This window comes from Triturus cristatus, chromosome 5_2 (genome assembly GCF_964204655.1).
Source record: "Triturus cristatus chromosome 5_2, aTriCri1.1, whole genome shotgun sequence".
In the NCBI taxonomy this organism is placed as follows: Eukaryota; Metazoa; Chordata; class Amphibia; order Caudata; family Salamandridae; genus Triturus; species Triturus cristatus.
Window position 1 is genome coordinate 499,379,741 of NC_140588.1, and position 16,870 is coordinate 499,396,610.

General features: G+C 45.3%; 1 protein-coding gene across 6 annotated transcripts in view; it reads left to right on the plus strand.

Moving 5' to 3' along the window:
- Window positions 1-16,870, plus strand: part of NT5C3A (5'-nucleotidase, cytosolic IIIA) — a 548,905-nt gene that overhangs the window by 160,464 nt on the left and 371,571 nt on the right. For 3 of the 6 annotated variants that reach the window (XM_085607492.1, XM_085607494.1, XM_085607493.1), the window contains one exon: window positions 5,028-5,078. The exons of the other annotated variants lie outside the window; for them this stretch is intronic. In XM_085607492.1, coding sequence (XP_085463618.1) covers window positions 5,028-5,078 — 51 coding nt within the window. The remainder of the gene's footprint in view (window positions 1-5,027; window positions 5,079-16,870) is intronic. 6 annotated transcript variants of the gene reach the window in all.

Here is a 16,870-nt window from a genome sequence, read left to right on the forward strand (position 1 = left end):
TAATAGTGGCAGGGCGTCCGAACTGTCTGGCACCAAAGACCGTCCTCACCAAGGAGTGATCAGAAATACCTTGTGCGAGTGTTGTGGGTTTCACAAATTCTTGTATGTCTTGTGCATGTGTGAATAAGTAATCGAGCCGGGATTGACTGCCATGTACTCCCAACTGGAGTGCGTAGTGTGTGTGCTGAGGGTTTAACCATCTCCACACATCTACTATACCCAAAGCGTCAGCGAACCTCTGTAGCTGGGAGCCCCGTGGTGGATCTTGACTCGACGGGAGTCTATCTCTGAGACCATTCATAACTAGGTTGAAGTCCCCCCCCTGTATCAAGGAGCCCATCGGCAATGCCAAAACCAATGTTCCAATCTCCTGCAGGGTTGGACGCTGCAAACCCGGCGGTGCATATACTGAGATGACATTTACTACTTTGCCCCCCCGAGAACGCCGCATACCTGCCAAGTGCATCAGTCCAGGTGCGCTGTATGATGCAGGGACAGCCCTTACGAAGAAGTATACCTACTACCCGGGAGCCTGTCGAGAACCCAGAATGGACGCACATGCGGTATCCCTTCTTGTTGAGTGCCATGCACGTATTGTCTATCAGGTGAGTGTCCTGCAGTAGTACTATGTCAAGGGCCTGTCGATGAATATGTTGTAGGATTTTACCTCATTTGATTTTATATCTCCCAGGCCGTTAACAGTCCCTGTCGGAGAGCCATCAAGACATAACCATCCCCCTCCTATTGACCGGAAAGGCGGGCAACGGCACCCCACGCGCCACCAGTCACTTCCCGGGCCAGCCCAAAGCGCTCCTCAACTCTGTACCCACCTTGAAATAGAGTACCACTGATCATCTTACTAGTGCCACATAGGATAAGCGTAGTCAAAAAAACACAGTTGCCTGGTGAACACCCCCATAAAAGAAACCCCAAAATTACCCCAACCCATGAAAACGCGCCCCTCTCCCTGCTTAGCGGGTCCAAAACCGCAACCCCCCCCCCCACCCCCCCAACATGCAGAGTACCTGTCGCCCACCCATATACAACTTCAGGGAACGTGCGCCACCCCCCTCCCCATCCGTCCAATCTAAAACCGGATAGACAATTCCCCCTCAACCCCAGGCCCCCCCACAAAACATTATTAAACATTGAGGCTTAAAACGGCCTCGGAGCAGTCTTTTTGTACCCAAGTCCTGGAGCTTCCACCCTTCATGCCCCTGATTCCAAGGTACAGTACTTGCATATCGGGAAACCGGTGGGCCGGCCAATCAAAAAGTCACTGGTAGGTTCATGGTGAGCCCTGATCTGTCCCCTGGGCCATGGTCCACCGCCCCCCACGCTGATCACAGTGCGCCCCTCATTTCCCATCTGAAGCAGTGCCTCCACGATCCCTCCACCCGGGGGTCAAGTCAACGTGAACATACGTAGCAGAGTTCCAGAACACCCCAGGAGGTCAGGGCCCAGTTCGTGCAACCTTACCATACCATGATTTAGCGTCCATCGGAGCTTGGAGCAGAACGTCTCTGTTGGCGCCAGTCCGCTGCATCAGAGGCCGCCGAGTGCCCCTTCCTTGATTTCTTTTCAGCCACATGCCAACCTTCCAGCCAGTCCCAAGCGTCTTCTGAGCGAGTGAAGAACCACGTTTTCCCATTCGATTCCACCCTCAACTTAGCGGGAAACAGCATGGCATATTTAACTTCATGATCCCGTAGGGCCCGTTTTAGATATTAATCTGTACACTAGTTTTCTACATTGGACAGCTAGACCAGCCACACTGAAAAATAGCTTTTGGGTGCTAGTCTCTGTATGTACATGTTAACATTAAATATCTCCATGCCCTTCTTTTAAATAGCATTCACTCTGCCTTGTGGGCTACACGGACAACATGGGGTAGCTGTCTGTCCTCCGCTAGCTCATCTATTGATGTGTGACATGTCTATGCTTTTTGGGGACTGACTGATTTGCTAATAGTTGATAGGGACTACATCTCCCATGATGCATTGCTGATTTTAGACAAAACATGTTCTGGAGTGGGATTCTTGCAAGGGGATTGGGGTTAGGGAGGGGAGACAGCATGCTGTGCATGCATCTTACCTTGTCTGTTGGATGCTGTTGCTGAGCTGTCCACATCCCCGATGCCACTGACGCTCTCCGGCTGGAGGGTGGACTCAACCATTTGCTCTAGGGCAGTCGAAGCAGGCGCAGTTGAGGTTCCCCCGCCTGTCTTCCTGGCTTGTTTCAGCCGGTCAGCCACTCTCTCCTTGGCACGTTTCCTCAGATCATACCATCGCTTCTTTAGGTCATCTGTTGAGCGATATGTGACGCCAATCACATTGATCTTCAGCTGGATCCCCAGCCAAATCCTCCTTTTTTGTGCCTCAGGGACGTGAAGAGGTTTCGTGCCAAAGAGCTGGTCATGATCTTTGACAACCTCCTCTATGAGGATCTCCAACTCCCTCTTACTAAACTTGTGCTTGCGCTTTCTTTCGCCAGCATCCTTCCCCTTTTCCTGTGAGGCCATGGTGCAGTTCCTCTGTGTTAGCTAGTTGGTAGCTGTGCAGCTCCTGTGCTCTTGCTCCTGTGCCTCCACCAGCTTCAGGATAAGTGCAGCTGCATGGGTGTGGCCACTTCCTGGTTGTGATGTCATCAGGCGGCACAGGATGGGCTGAATCTGGATTTTGCGATTTTTCAAACTCCCGGAATCGCTAATTACCGAATCGGTATTGCCGAATCGGTAATAACGATTCGGTAATGTGGATTCGGTATTTATAGCGATTTTTACCGATTCGGTGATTTTTAACCAATTTTTTCCTACATCGGAAATAGTGAGTTCTTAATAGCGAATCGGTAAAAATCGCTATTGAGGACTCGGTATTTGGGTTTTACCTACATAGGGCCCTTAGTCCTTTAAGTCTCAACACTAGAAGAATACACTTCTAAAGCCCCAAAGACTTCAGGGGATGCACTTAGAGATTCTCAGGGTGGCGGGCAACTAGGCAGTTGCAGAAAAGGCCTCTTGTAACTAATTGTATTCCTTTAGCATGAACAGAAGATCAGGCATATTCTCTTAAAGTCCAATTCTTTGTCCTCTCGGGTCACAAATAACAGACCCAGTTCCCTTCTTTTATTCCTCAGATCCATACGTTTTCTGAAGTAGGTACTTGAAGGTGCCCCATTCATGCCTGGCACTAGCTAGTGGGTGGGAATGACTAATTAACACCCTTAATTAATGGGGTCCTGTGCCCTTCCTTCCAAGTGTGCCCCACGTTTTATACGTAAAACCCAGAAAAAGAAGCCTGTTCGGACAAAAGCATAGTCCTTCAGCAACCAGACAGCGCATACAAATGAATCGCCTTGGCATCCGATTCTCTCTGTTTCAAGTGTTATGTGTTATATGGGGCTCAGGAGACCTGTCAAGCATGAATTAACACTGTGCTGTCAAAAGTAGGCCCACAGTCCCACCCTGCATATTCTGCCGAGCTCAGAGGAGTCATTTCTGCGCATTCTGGCCAGCCTGTTGTCTGCTCCTGGGGGGAATTTCACACGTTTTTCACATATATTCTAATGCTAATTACTGGCTGGGACCTGGGTAAGGATTATGCTAATTAGCCTTCTGATAGTTCAGGCAGGTAAAGGAGAACTTTATAAATATTTATTTAAGGGTAAACTTTCCTTCTTATAAAACATCTGGCTGCACAATTGAATTGGACTTTCAATGACTATTACAAATAGTTGCTTAATTATTTTTTAGCTGGTCCCATTCCTGAGACACAGTATTAGATATTAATCTGTACACTAGTTTTCTACATTGGACAGCTAGACCAGCCACACTGAAAAATAGCTTTTGGGTGCTAGTCTCTGTATGTACATGTTAACATTAAATATCTCCATGCCCTTCTTTTAAATAGCATTCACTCTGCCTTGTGGGCTACATGGACAACATGGGGTAACTTATTAATATTTAACTGCTCTGTTGAGTATGGTACATTAGATGCTGCAGTTCTCTAGTAGTATTTAACTTCCAGGCCCTGGGTACACGTTGGACCATGTAGGTTAAATACCTCTATTAAGAATATGCCAATTTGTCCATGTTGAAAGTGGGAGCACCTTCACTTTACCACTGGTTAGCTGGTTAAAGCGTACATAGTTGTAAATTCAGCAGAAATATAGTGTCCAGCAAAATGCAAAGTTTCCATGGTGCCCACACAGAAAAGGTGGACTTCTTACAAATTTAATTTGTTGCTTGTAAACAGCTAAGTGGTTTTGCTGCATAATACCACAAGTACTCAAATTGAAATATATATTCACATTAATAATTACCAACCGTTGTACATTTTATAAAAACAGAATGCTAAGTTCTTGCTTATTCTTAGAAATGTAAAAGAAAGATACATTACTCTCCGTCCATCCAAAAATCTTGTAAATACTCACAGAATCTAAGAAATATTTCAATTAATACAATAGAGTTAACGTGTTCAGTAGTAGCTTCAGAATGAATTCTTGTTTGTGTCTGTCTGTTTTGGGTACTCTGGGTTAAAGCTCACAACCCACAGCTTCACAAGCACTTCATTAATACTCTTTCTGTGGCTAGTTCCCATGCTTTAATCATCTGGATTGCATTTTCTCACATGTTTATACACCCCTCTTTCCCGCATCCCAGTAGGCACTATGCGTGGCTCCTCAAGAGCTGGATCTAGTCAGTATTACAACAGCATGTAGTCTTAAAATATTTTACGCAGCGTATTTGAATTGCCATTATTTTTATATCCATAGGGTATGCTTTAATCCTGACTAGATGCAGCACTTGTGGACCAACATTGTCGAGCCATGCTAGGTGCAGTTTTGTCAAAATGTTTCAGGTTTATGTTGAAGTAGGGTGGACATACATTTTATCCTGCCTACAATTATAAGTTCATAATAAACATTTTTATATAGTGCTTCTTATACCACTGTTAAGATACAATATCAAATTTTTATATTCAAAGTGTTTTATATAGCGCCAACGTGTTGCTTTTCTAATACTTCAGAGTACTTTGAAACCCTGGAAAGAGGAGGAGAAGGAGGAGGCAGAAACAGGGGTAAGTGACTTCAAACTGGATAGAATGAGTGTGAAGGGGGTTTAAAGATTGAGACCAGTACAGTGAATGTAGGGAGAGAAGGGCACTGAATTCATAGCTGAAAAGCGCGAGTATGGGGTGTGGACTACTCAGCTGTCTGCTCTCTATGTATGTTGCCAACAAATCACCCTCTGTCACTCTAGAACAACCGAAAAATGGTACATAAACACAAAATATAGACTACCGACGCAACAAAGCGAACTGTGCAGTGCCCCTCCACATTGCTGTTCTTGAACTCTTCCAAGAATACTGTATGAATGTTTGTAGCATTTCCTAGGTTACCAGCGAGATGGTAAAAAAACATTCCCTGGCATGGGAAGAGTCCCATAAAAGCTGTGCCAGGCAGCCCCCCTCTAAGTCCAGAGAAAGCTCTTCTTAAAGAGGTTATGTCTCTCTATTTAATGTGTTGGGCCAGACTCAACTCACATTCTCACCTGTCTGATCATGAGTGCAACAGCTCAAGAATCGTGACACTTAAGGAACGAACATATTTTAGGTACATACAAAGGTTGTCCGAAAAACCGTTATTTAAATGACACTAAGACTTTGCACACCTATGGGAAACAAGTATTGGCAAAGCTAATAGGTCACTACTATGATTGCTATTTGCATTGGCAGTGGTTTTTAGTTCTGCTGTACTGTGCAGCATGGGTAAAAATAGTTGTTTTTAAAAAGTACTAAGATGCTGCCAGTGCTAATGCACTTTTCTTTATTAAAGAAGTGAAGTGGGTTGTGGGATGAGACAACACAGAGGGAGGGCAGGAGAGAAGGATGCGGGTCAGGGGAGAGGGCATGTGAGAGACAACAGTGAAGCACTCGGACAACGGAGGGTCAGTGGGGTCTGGGAAGGCAAACCTAGGGCAGGCAGAGCAGAGGAAGCACACAGACAATGCAGGTTGGGTGGGAGGTGCTGGGGAACAAACTGACAACAGACGGTGAATGGGCCGAGCTGGAGGAGCAAATAGGTAAGGGGTGTTGGGGAAGCAAGAACAGCAGGGGAAGGTTGGCATGGAAGGGGGAAAAGAGGAACACTGAGAGGGGGGAAGTACACTAGGGAGACAGCTGGATACCGTGCACTCTTGTGGAGTACTCAAATAAAAAGAAAAAAGTAGTTCCTGAAAGATGAGCAGTGGAAGGACACAAGTATTGCGTCCATGCTCCAGGGAAGGGACAAACACAAGAAGAGGAAGGAAAGCCTAAGGAAGCAGATGAATGAAAAGCAAGCAAATCCGAGTGACAGTGAAGCCAACCAATGTAAGCAATAGGGATGGCTCTAAGCTCACTGTAAGATATCAAAATGTCTTGCATCAGACATGCGCCGTGTTGAATGAAACCTAAAAAATAACAAAGTAGGCAACTGTTTTTGAGTGAAGTCAGCAGGATTTTCTTTTATCGTAGATATTAATGGGTCCATGTATGTCTTTCGACTTTTGGCTAGACCACGGCTGCAATTTTTAGGCGAACTCAGTGTAAATATTGTTCCCCTCAAGTTGAGCTGGGCTTTGTGAAGTTACCTTCACATTTGGAAAGTTTTCTTGGATTTGTATCTTCTTTTTCGAATCCTGCATTTTTCTTCTTGTGGCTGAATCTAATGACTGTTCTACAAATGCTGTGGCTTAGATTGCAGAGAAAACCTTTTGATGTAAGGAAAATGGTTAGCACTCTCCTCTGGGGGAAGATAGTGAAGAGTATAGCGCATGTGATACGCTGGGTGGTCCCTTGATCAGTTCTTATGTTGAGACGTCTACAGATCATGAGCGATTCTAGTCATAGGCCGAAGAGGTTCCATGACCTTGACCTTGAAGTCGACTAGTAGGAGCCCACACTGAAGAGTTTTTCTGCTGATGAAAAAGCTCCAGGCAGGATTAGGTGCCAGCTGTCAGGATTCTTTGAGCACTGCATGTATGAAACACAGCGTCCATGATACCAACTGATCCCAAAAGTCAGCTGTTGAGCAAAGATTAAAATAGAACTCTTTGCACTTGTCCGGTCTGGGAGAGAATACAAAGCAATGATATGGCTTTGTTTTGCTATGTGACGAATGAGATAACTTGACTTAATTCTAATGTAAAGTTTTTCTAAAGACTTACTACCTTCTTCTATAACAGATTACATTTCTACTATTTTTCAGGCGTTGCCAGTTAGATTAGTTCTTGGAGAACAATTCTGTAGTTCACCCTCAAAGAAAAAAAAGATTGTTCAGGAGTTCTGTTCATACCTTATTGGTTTGTTTAATATACTTTAAGGTGTTTCTACTCCGCTCTTCAAAGATAGGTGCTGTAACTGAGCACTTTTTCTGTCTGTGATTATTGTTGTTGAGTTTCTGTAGTTAAGTTGATCTAATGTACAGTTCCAAAAAACACAATAGCTAAACCTTTTTGCTCGTTGGTGCACTTCTGTAACCTTGCAGTCACAACTGTGCAGATATTGGCAAACTCAGGTTTACAATTTATAGGACCTGATACCAATTCCTTATGTTAAATTAAGGTGACTTTTTTTCTGGGGCTCTAATTCTGGGATTTGTATTAGATCACTCATTGGGCATCTTTTAGCATCTCAATATAAAAAATACATACCCTCTGTTAGACCTTGCCTTCTCTGCAGAGTCACCCCCAAACTTTTTGCCTTCATCCCTCCTGTTTTCTGAACCCATTTGTTTGGCTTTTAGGACTGTGGTACAATTGCCTTACACTTGGTTAGTACATCTAATGTACTTCTAAGTCCCTTGTATATGGTAGAACGGGTAGCCAAGGCCTGTAAAGAATAAGCTAATAGTGGGCAGCAGTCCTCATTGTATCACCCAATAATAGTAGCCTTTTAAAACTTGTCTCAGGACTCCCAGTGTAGCCTGTAGTGCAGTTGTAAACTGCCAATTCAACCGGGCAAACTAAATCTTTTGCCATGCCTAAGCCTTCCTTTTCAATACATATAGGCCACCCCTAAAGTAGTCCCTAAACAGGGTAGGGTGCATTTGAAAAAGGTTTTACATGTCTTGGTAGTGAAAAACGACTTTTCACTTCTGTAAGGCCTACCAATCCACAGAATAACATTGGGTTACCTTATTACATTTGATAAATGGTAACGTGTTACTGGCAGCATGTAGAAATAACATATTTAGACTCAACTAAATTGTAATATAAAATCGTCTTTAATGGTAAACTCAGATTTTAGAGTAAGATTTTGAAAATGCCATGTTTAGAAAGTTGTCATTTTCCTGTCCTAAACTTTCTGAGGCCTTCTGAGTGTCCAGTTGCCTGGGCCTGATGATTGCTCCCCTATCAGGAATGTGTATTGGGCCCAGACAGTGAACAATGGCACATGGGTATAGATGCCGCCAGAGGGGAGGAAAGTAACTTTTCGGAACCATATGTGCGGGTAGACTAGATGATTCCCACACTTCAAAGGGTGGCACCGGGTATAAATATTGGACTTCCTGAGCCACTCATCAATACAGTTCTGGACCTGTGGACATTACAGAAGGACTGCCATGTTCCCAAGAGGACTGCCCTGCTGCTTGAGGCCTGCCTTGTTCTTCAGAGGTCTCCCCCCGATGCTTGAGGCCTGTCTTATTCTTCAGATGACTGCCTGCTGATTCCAAAGGACTTCCTTGCTACTTAAGCCCTGCCTTGCTCTTCAGAGGTCTCCCCTGCTGCTTGAAGTCTGCCATGCTCTCTGAGAAGGAAGACTGGGCCGGCTCCCTTCATCCCAGGATAACCTGAGCAACTCCAAAGGTTAGCTGACTTACCTTCTGTGCAAGCTCCAGAGGCCTCCGTGCCACTGCCCAGCTGACATGCTGCAACTGGCCCTGCCTGGACCCTCAACTGGACCTGCCTCAGCCCTGGTAACCTCTGCTAGAATGAGTTCCTGATCCCCAAGAGGTGCCTACCAGGACCCTTGTCCTTTGAAATTCTGAAGTTGTGACCTCTGTGCGCCGGACTTTGAAAAGGTACCTTTTTTAGTATGACTAATCTGGTACCTGTATCTGGCCCACACTCCATTGTTAACCGAAACGTGTGACTTTGCACTGGTCTAGCATGGCCAGATACCCAAGGTTAGCGATTTCTACTTCTTGGGGCTATTTTTACCTAAGCCTTTAAAATTGCATACATACGGTTGTCCATATTCGATTTTTGACTATTAAGCCTAATTTTATTTATTAAGTTTTACTTCATTTGTTTCCTCAATTGGTGTGAGATATCTCTTGTGGTGTTTTCTCTTTGTTAATGTTTGTGTGCTGAATAAATACTTTACATGTTGCCTCTCCGTTAAGCCTGAATGCTTGTGTGCCAAGCTTCCAAAAGGTTAAGCACAGGTTAATGTTGTGACTTTTGTGGTTCACTCTGACAAGGATTGTGGTTGTTGCTTGATAATGGCTTTCATTTCCCTCAATCAAAAACTCAATTTCTCACTTCTTGTCCATCACAAGGCCAGTATTGTGGTGCAGGTTTAATCTCCTACCTTGATTATGATAATGCTTCAAATGTGTACCTTTACAAGACTCTCTTGCACAGTCCTCAGATGATGCAGGTTGCCCCCATTTTATTAATCCATCAGTAAAAGCATCGTTTTCCTGGTCAGAAGTACTTATTTAATTATAATATGCATTTTTCATAATTGATTTCATATTAGGTTGTATACCATCCAGATTATCATAGTAGTGACCCAAGCTGATCCTATAAAAAGTATTCTTGACATAACAAAGCCAGGGAATGGACAGGGCCTTATCCAAATTCATACAATCTCTAATGATCGCTCTTGAAAATAGTAACTCTTCCGAAGTCCATACCTTTCCCCATAAGATCAATGGAGCAATATTTATTCTATCTCTGACATAGTCTAGGCCCACCTCGGAGTGACAAAATTTTGTAGAAGAGCTAGTTGGAATCATCAGTAATCTTTTCAAGAATTTATTTTCTAAAATTTGAATCTGGCTGCTTTTTTGGTGACCCCATACTCCTGCCCCATATGTTGCTACCGAGAGACACTTTGATTTATATAAAGTCAGCATTTCTGCCACTGGCTTATGTCCCAGTTTGGACGCAAAACGAAACAGCCCCTCTATAATTCTACTAGTATGTTGTACCCTGGTTACAATCAAATGGTCCCAATTTAATTTGTTATTAAAAACATTACCCAGGTATGTAAAATTGGGTACCTTGTCAATGATCTTTTAATTTACCACAAATGTTCGCGTTTTAGTCTGCTTGGGGCCACATACCATGACAAACTATTTGCTAAAATTTACTTTCAGGTCCAAACCCGTCATAAACTCAGTGAAAGCAATCAACACTAAGGCTATTGGCCGTTAAGGCCATCAAAACTGTGTCATCGGCATATGACAATAAGGGGACCAGCTGCCCTCCTATACTGGGATAATCCAGGTGCTGGTCTAATAAACATTTCTCCACCCCATTTGTGTATAAAAGAAATAAAAAAGGAGCCAGGATACAGCCCTGTCGAACGCCCTCTGTTGAGGCAATGGGCTTAGTCTTCTCTCCTCCTGGGCCGTAGCAGATAGAGACAGTGGTTGACGCATGAAGCCTGCGTAACAGGGTAATAAGAGCTTCCTCAAAGCCCATTTTCTCCATGAGTGTACATAACTTATCCCAACTCACTGTGCCAAATGCACTGGATAAGTCCATGAAGGCCAGGTGGATCGAACCTCCCCTAGCCTTCATGTACTTACCCATGACTAGAGAGAGTTTAAGACACTGTTCGCTTGTCCCCCTTCCTAAAACCGTATTGGGTAGGGGACATTAGACGAGTATCATCAGCCCATAATTCCAGGCGAGCCAGGATTACCCTACCCAGGACCTTGCATGTAGCATCAATTAAGGAAATGTGCCTGTAGCACACAGGGTCATGCCTGCTACCCCTCTTGTATATTGGTACCAACACTGCCTCTTTCCACGAACTAGGGATATTCCCATTGCTTCTCAAGGAAGAAAGGCAGAGTCTTCTTTGTAACATCAGGTTACGAATAGCTACAATGGGCTCAAGCTATTTTACTAAAAATTCTTAGTGGGTGCTTGGGGTGGCCAAACATCTGATCTTGATGCATTTTTTTTATTTGAAAGACAACTCTGCTGCTCATTGCATCTGTCTAGACTACTTGGCATTTACACTAGAGTGGGCATGGCTGTTTCATACCTGCTTATGTCGGCCCATCTTTCATGCCTGCCGGTGGAGATTCCATCATACCCAGGTGGAGATAAATGAGGAAGGAACCTTAAAAGGCCAGACATACAACAACTATCCCCACGATCTCTTAAAGGCCAGTATGCGGTTAGTTCTGACTTCTCCTCTTCACAAAACACCACCATAAACAATATTGGTCGTCGAGGGTTGTGTCCAATTCATTACGAAAGGAACATTTTCAATTCTAACAGACAACCTTACTTTGGGAGATAATTGGGTTTGAACAGGCCTTTCCAAAAACTATAATTTCAAATGACAAAACGTTTCTACAAATCACATTTGCTTGCAAATTCATATGACAATAAATACTTCTTGTTCTCCATAGCTATTGCTCTAAACCAACCATAGTTCAAGTCTCAACAACTGAAGGCTGCAAAGATCTACTAGAATTCTAAACAATGACTTTCAGGTTGTACACAGATTGCTGCAGCAGCAGGGGCTTAGCCTACCACACTATTTTACACAAGTGGTGTAGTTTCATTAGAGCCCCTTCCCTCTTCTACGCTGGGCTTTAAAGCATCACTTTCTTCAAGTTCAAAATTATAATTACATCTTGGTGCTAATTCTGTTTCAAATGCAATTACCCTCCCTCCTACTGTTGATTGCCCCAACCCACCCTCAATTTTCGTGTTGTCCCCTCCTTCACACATCCTTCCCCTTCCGCCCCATCAGCCATAAATTAAAAGCCCTATGACATGTCTGGCAGCACCAGCTGTGCCTTAGCATTTTTTTTTACTTTTTCATTCTACACAGTAGTCGCGCTGCTGTACATAATTGCTAAAAAGCATTGACAAAACTAATAGCTCTCCCGTAGTTGTGACCTATTGGCTTTGTCAATGCTTGTTTTCCTTATTTTCAACAGGTTACTGTTTTTCTGGCCATGCTTGTCCAAGTGGCAGGCCTGTTCCTACTGAGGGGGGAGGATTACATATGTAAACAGAGATCGCTATCCCCTCCAGCCCAACTGGGTGGGGGCCTGACTGAAAACTGCCCCTTCTTAGGAGCGTCAAAGAGCCAGTGTGAGGGACGTACACTGGGGGTAGCCAGGGCTAATAGTTGCATACAGCACTCTTGAGATCCCACTCGTAGTGTACTCACAGCCATGTAGGTCTCACTCTGTTCCCTCCAGTCACAGCCGTGTGGGTCTGCATCGGTTCACTGCTCACAGCCACGTGGGTCTCAATCAGTCAATCAAACAGGATTTGTAAAGTGCTGCCTATCACCCCAGAGGGTATTCAGGTGCTGTAGGGGAGGGAAGGCTCACCTTATTCACTCAACTCCCAGCCAAGTGGGTTTCACTCTCTTCATGGGTGTCAGTCACTCTTCTCAGACGTGGTTTCACTGTTCACTGCCCTCACAGCCATGTGGTTCTCACTCTGTTCACTCCACTCACACCCATGTGGTTCTCACTCTATTCTCTCCACTCAGAGCCATGTGGATCTCTGTTTACTGCACTCACAGCCAGGTTGAGGTCAAAGGTTCACTCTTCTCGGGCATGTGGTCTGACTCTGTTCGCAGCCATGCAGGTCTCCATCTGTTCACTGCACTTACAACCCAGCCACGTGGGTCTTACTATATTCACTGAACTCTGGGTCGTACTCAGCCTGGTCCATTCAGACGTGTGAGACTCGTTCTATGCACTGCACTCACATCAATGTGGGGCTCCCTCTGTTCACTGCACACACAAACGTTTCGTTTTTACTCTGTTCACTACACTTGTGGACATGGTTTACTCTGCTCATAGCCATGTGGGTCTCACTCTGTTCTCCGTGACTGCAATTCACAGGACATGGGACCCCTTCTGCTCACTGCTCTCCCAGGCACATGGTTCTCCCTCTGTTAGCTGCCCTCCGACCAACATGGGTCTCCCTCTGTTCACTGCACTCACAGCCTCGTAGGTCTCCCTCTGCTTAGTGCCCTCACAGCCATGTGGGCCCCACTGTGTCCATTGCGCCACAACCATTTTGATCTCACTCAGTTCTTAACCATGTGAGTCTCACTTGGTTCACTTCTCCCCCACAACAATGTAAGTCTCCGTCTATTCACTGTCACATCTGTATTGGTCTCTCACTCTTCCTTTCACACAGACATGTGGGGCTCACTGTGTTGACTCCACACACAGTAATGTGGGTCTCCCAATGTTCACTGCCCTCACAGACATGATTGCCTCATTCTGTTCATTGCCCTGACAGACACTTGGGTCACCTTTTATTAGCTACCCTCACAGACATGAGGATCTCTCTCATTCTGTTCACTGCCCTAACACACATGCATGACTCATTCTGTTAATTACTTTATTTTAGATCTGTGGATCTTGTTCTGTTCACTACATTCACACACAGGTGTGCCTGTTTATTTAGCTCACAGTTGTGGTGTCTTACTTTGTTTAACACACTCTTATAGCTGTGGTGTCTTACTGTTTGCTTCATTCTCACGGTTGTGTTGTCTTACTGTATTTTACTCATGCAGCTGTGGTGTTGTGGCTTATTTACTTCACTCTCATAGCTGTGTTGTCGTGACCTATTTGCTTCACTCTCACATTTATCTTACCTTACTGTTTACTTCACTCTCACTGCTGTTCTATCTTACTTTGTTAACTTCACTCTCACAGTTATAGTGCTTTACTCGGTTTACTTCACTCACATCTGTGGTGTCTTGGCCTGTTTACTCACAGCTGTGGTTTCTTACTCTGTTTACTTCACTCTCACTGCTGTATTGTCTTACTCAGTTTACTTCACTCTCACAGCTGTCATGGCTTACTATGTTAACTTCACACTCACAGGTGTGTGGTTCCTTACGCTGGTTACTTCCCTGTCATAGCTGTGGTATTTTACTCTGTTTACTTTAGTCTCACAGCTGTGGTGTCTCACTCTGTTCAATTCACTCTCAGCTGTGATGCCTTACCCTGTTTAGGTCACTCTCATTGCTGTGTTTTCTTACGCTCTTTACTTTCACAGCTGTGATGCCTTACTCTGTTTACTTCACTCACAGCTGTGGTGTTTTGGCCTGTTTAGTTCATTCATGTACCTTTGGATCTTTCTTTCACTCTCAAACCGGTGAGAGCTCACGGTTTACTGAACTTCCAGTATCGCGTCATTAGTGGACACCCTGTGTACGATTTTCATAAGTAAAGCCCTTGGTGCCTCAGCTGTAGTGCCAAAGTTCACTTTATCAACTTGGAATGCCTCCGTATGGGTAACAGATAGCAGCCTTAGCTGCAATGCCCATGGCACAAAAGTAATAACATAGTAATAAATGTCCCCAATGCAGCAGAATTTACATTCAATTATCAGCTTTAAATATATTTAGTAATTCAACCATTATTTTCAGCTTTTTCTACTTTCTGGAAATACACACATTTTTCAAATTGTGTATAGATATAATAATTAAACTGGGCTGAACAGAGGTGTGCTGCTTATTGGTAGCTGAATAGCTACCAGTAGCTCACAAATTACTCTTTTGAGACGACTACTCTACAGCAGTGATACGCTGAACTTACCTTAGTCAAGTCATACGGAGTCTCACTTAATACAACACTGTTGGAAACCGGGCAACCGGGTTAGCAGTCACCAGGTTCCCAGCACCATGGTAGCTTGGCTCGAGCGGTTGGGGTCAGGCACCGTGTTAAGCGTACGTCACACCCACACAATAACCATGCGTTCATCCGTTCCAAAAACGACACTACACCGTAAAAATAATGCAAGTCAAATTGAAAATATATATGTCTTTATCTTATTTTCTCTTAGTTGCAGGGTTCATAAAATAAATACAATACAATAAGATTTTCCTTAGAAGAGCAGGTCAATTAAATAATACTACATTGGAATTTCAATAAATAGGTTCAGGTCATAAATAAGCAAGGAATAAATAGGGTGCAATAAATACAGATGGCAAATAAATACAGTCAGACAATAAATATAGTGCAGGAATAAATTAGTGGATGACAATAAATAAAGCACCTCCAATAAATAAGGTAAAACAATCAATGACAGTTACAGTTCAAAGCATTTTCATGAGGTCACTTGGTCTTACTTTGCCCATACACAACTTAAGGACACTTGGATGGCATGGGGGTGTCCCACCTAGATTGGTCAAGGCTGGGGCCTAGGCTGAGGCAGAACAAGAGTAGTCTAAAGATCTGGCCCTCCAAACTACACAACCCTTTATGTAGGTCACTGTACCAGTCTCAGTTCACCCCTGGCACTCCCAGGCTGGTTCTAACACCCCTCTAGCCCCTAGAATGGTCTTTTAGGGCTCCACGGGACCTCAGACGCCCCCTCTACCACTTACTGCCCTTTTCAAGATGATCGGCTCCGCTCGGCACCGTGTCGACGCCGTGAGGCGGCTCCGGATCGATGTCGTTGGGCAGCCTCGATTCGATGTCGCTGGGCGGTCTCGACTCGATGTCGCTGGGCGGTCTCGACTCGATGTCGCTGGGCGGTCTCGACTCGATGTCGCTGGGCGGTCTCGACTCGATGTCGCTGGGCGGTCTCGACTCGATGTCGCTGGGCGGCCTCGGCTCGATGTCGCCTTCCGGCGTCACAGGGACTCGGACTCCCCACTTCCTGGTGTCTCCGGAGTGCGATCTCCACTCCCGACCTCCGGCGCGCTTCACCTCAGTTTCCGGCGACTCCGGTGGGCGGACTTCACTCCCCCGTCGACGCCTCACCTCGACCTCGGGTGACTCTTCACTCGACCTCCGGCGCCTCTCCACGACCTCCGTCGGCGCCCTCACTCGACCTCGGGTGACTCTCCACTCGACCTCCGGCGCCTCTCCACGACCTCCGTCGGCGCCCTCACCCGACCTCGGGTGACTCCTTACTCGACCTCTGGCGGCTCCGGGTACGACGTCTGCTTTCTGTCAGCGCCGCTTCTCGACCTCAGGCCCCAGGTCTCCAGGCCTCTCGACGTCAGGACTCCAGGAGGACACTGCTGAACAGGTCAGGAACTTGCTGTTCTTCTTCTTTAAGGCCTGTTCCAACTATTCAGTCCTTTAAGATGGTTCTTCTGATCTTGATCCCACACAGGGCTTTAGGTTGGGCTTGGTCAGTAGAGACTAGCATCAAGGGTGGGTTTCTGGACCCCACTCCAAGCACTGGTTTCCACCTCTGCTGCCTTACTCCGACCTCCTTCTATCTATGTCCTCTCTCTTCTCCAGTCAGATGCCAACTGCCACTCTGAGATGGCCTCCCAACATTCTAAACTGCCTCCCACTGTCCCAGGAGTCTAGAATGTTCTGGAAACCTCCAGTGAGTTCTGATGATGTCACAGGTGACAATGGGTGGCCACCATTTTGTGTCTCAGGCCCTCAGACAGAAGTTCCAGGGGTAGGGAAAATGGCTCCCTGACCCTGCATCAACACTAAAAAGTCTGGTGGTTCCCAAAAAGGAAAAATTATAATAGGGTTTGAGGCAAAAGTGGGACAAAATAAATAATGATGAGGAGGGACCACCCAAAGAGCTGACAGGTCTAACACGCGTCCCCCCCAGCTGAAAGTGGAGAGAGCTACCCAACCCCTTGGGAGTTCTCATCACTAAGGCGGAAATACCTTGAGA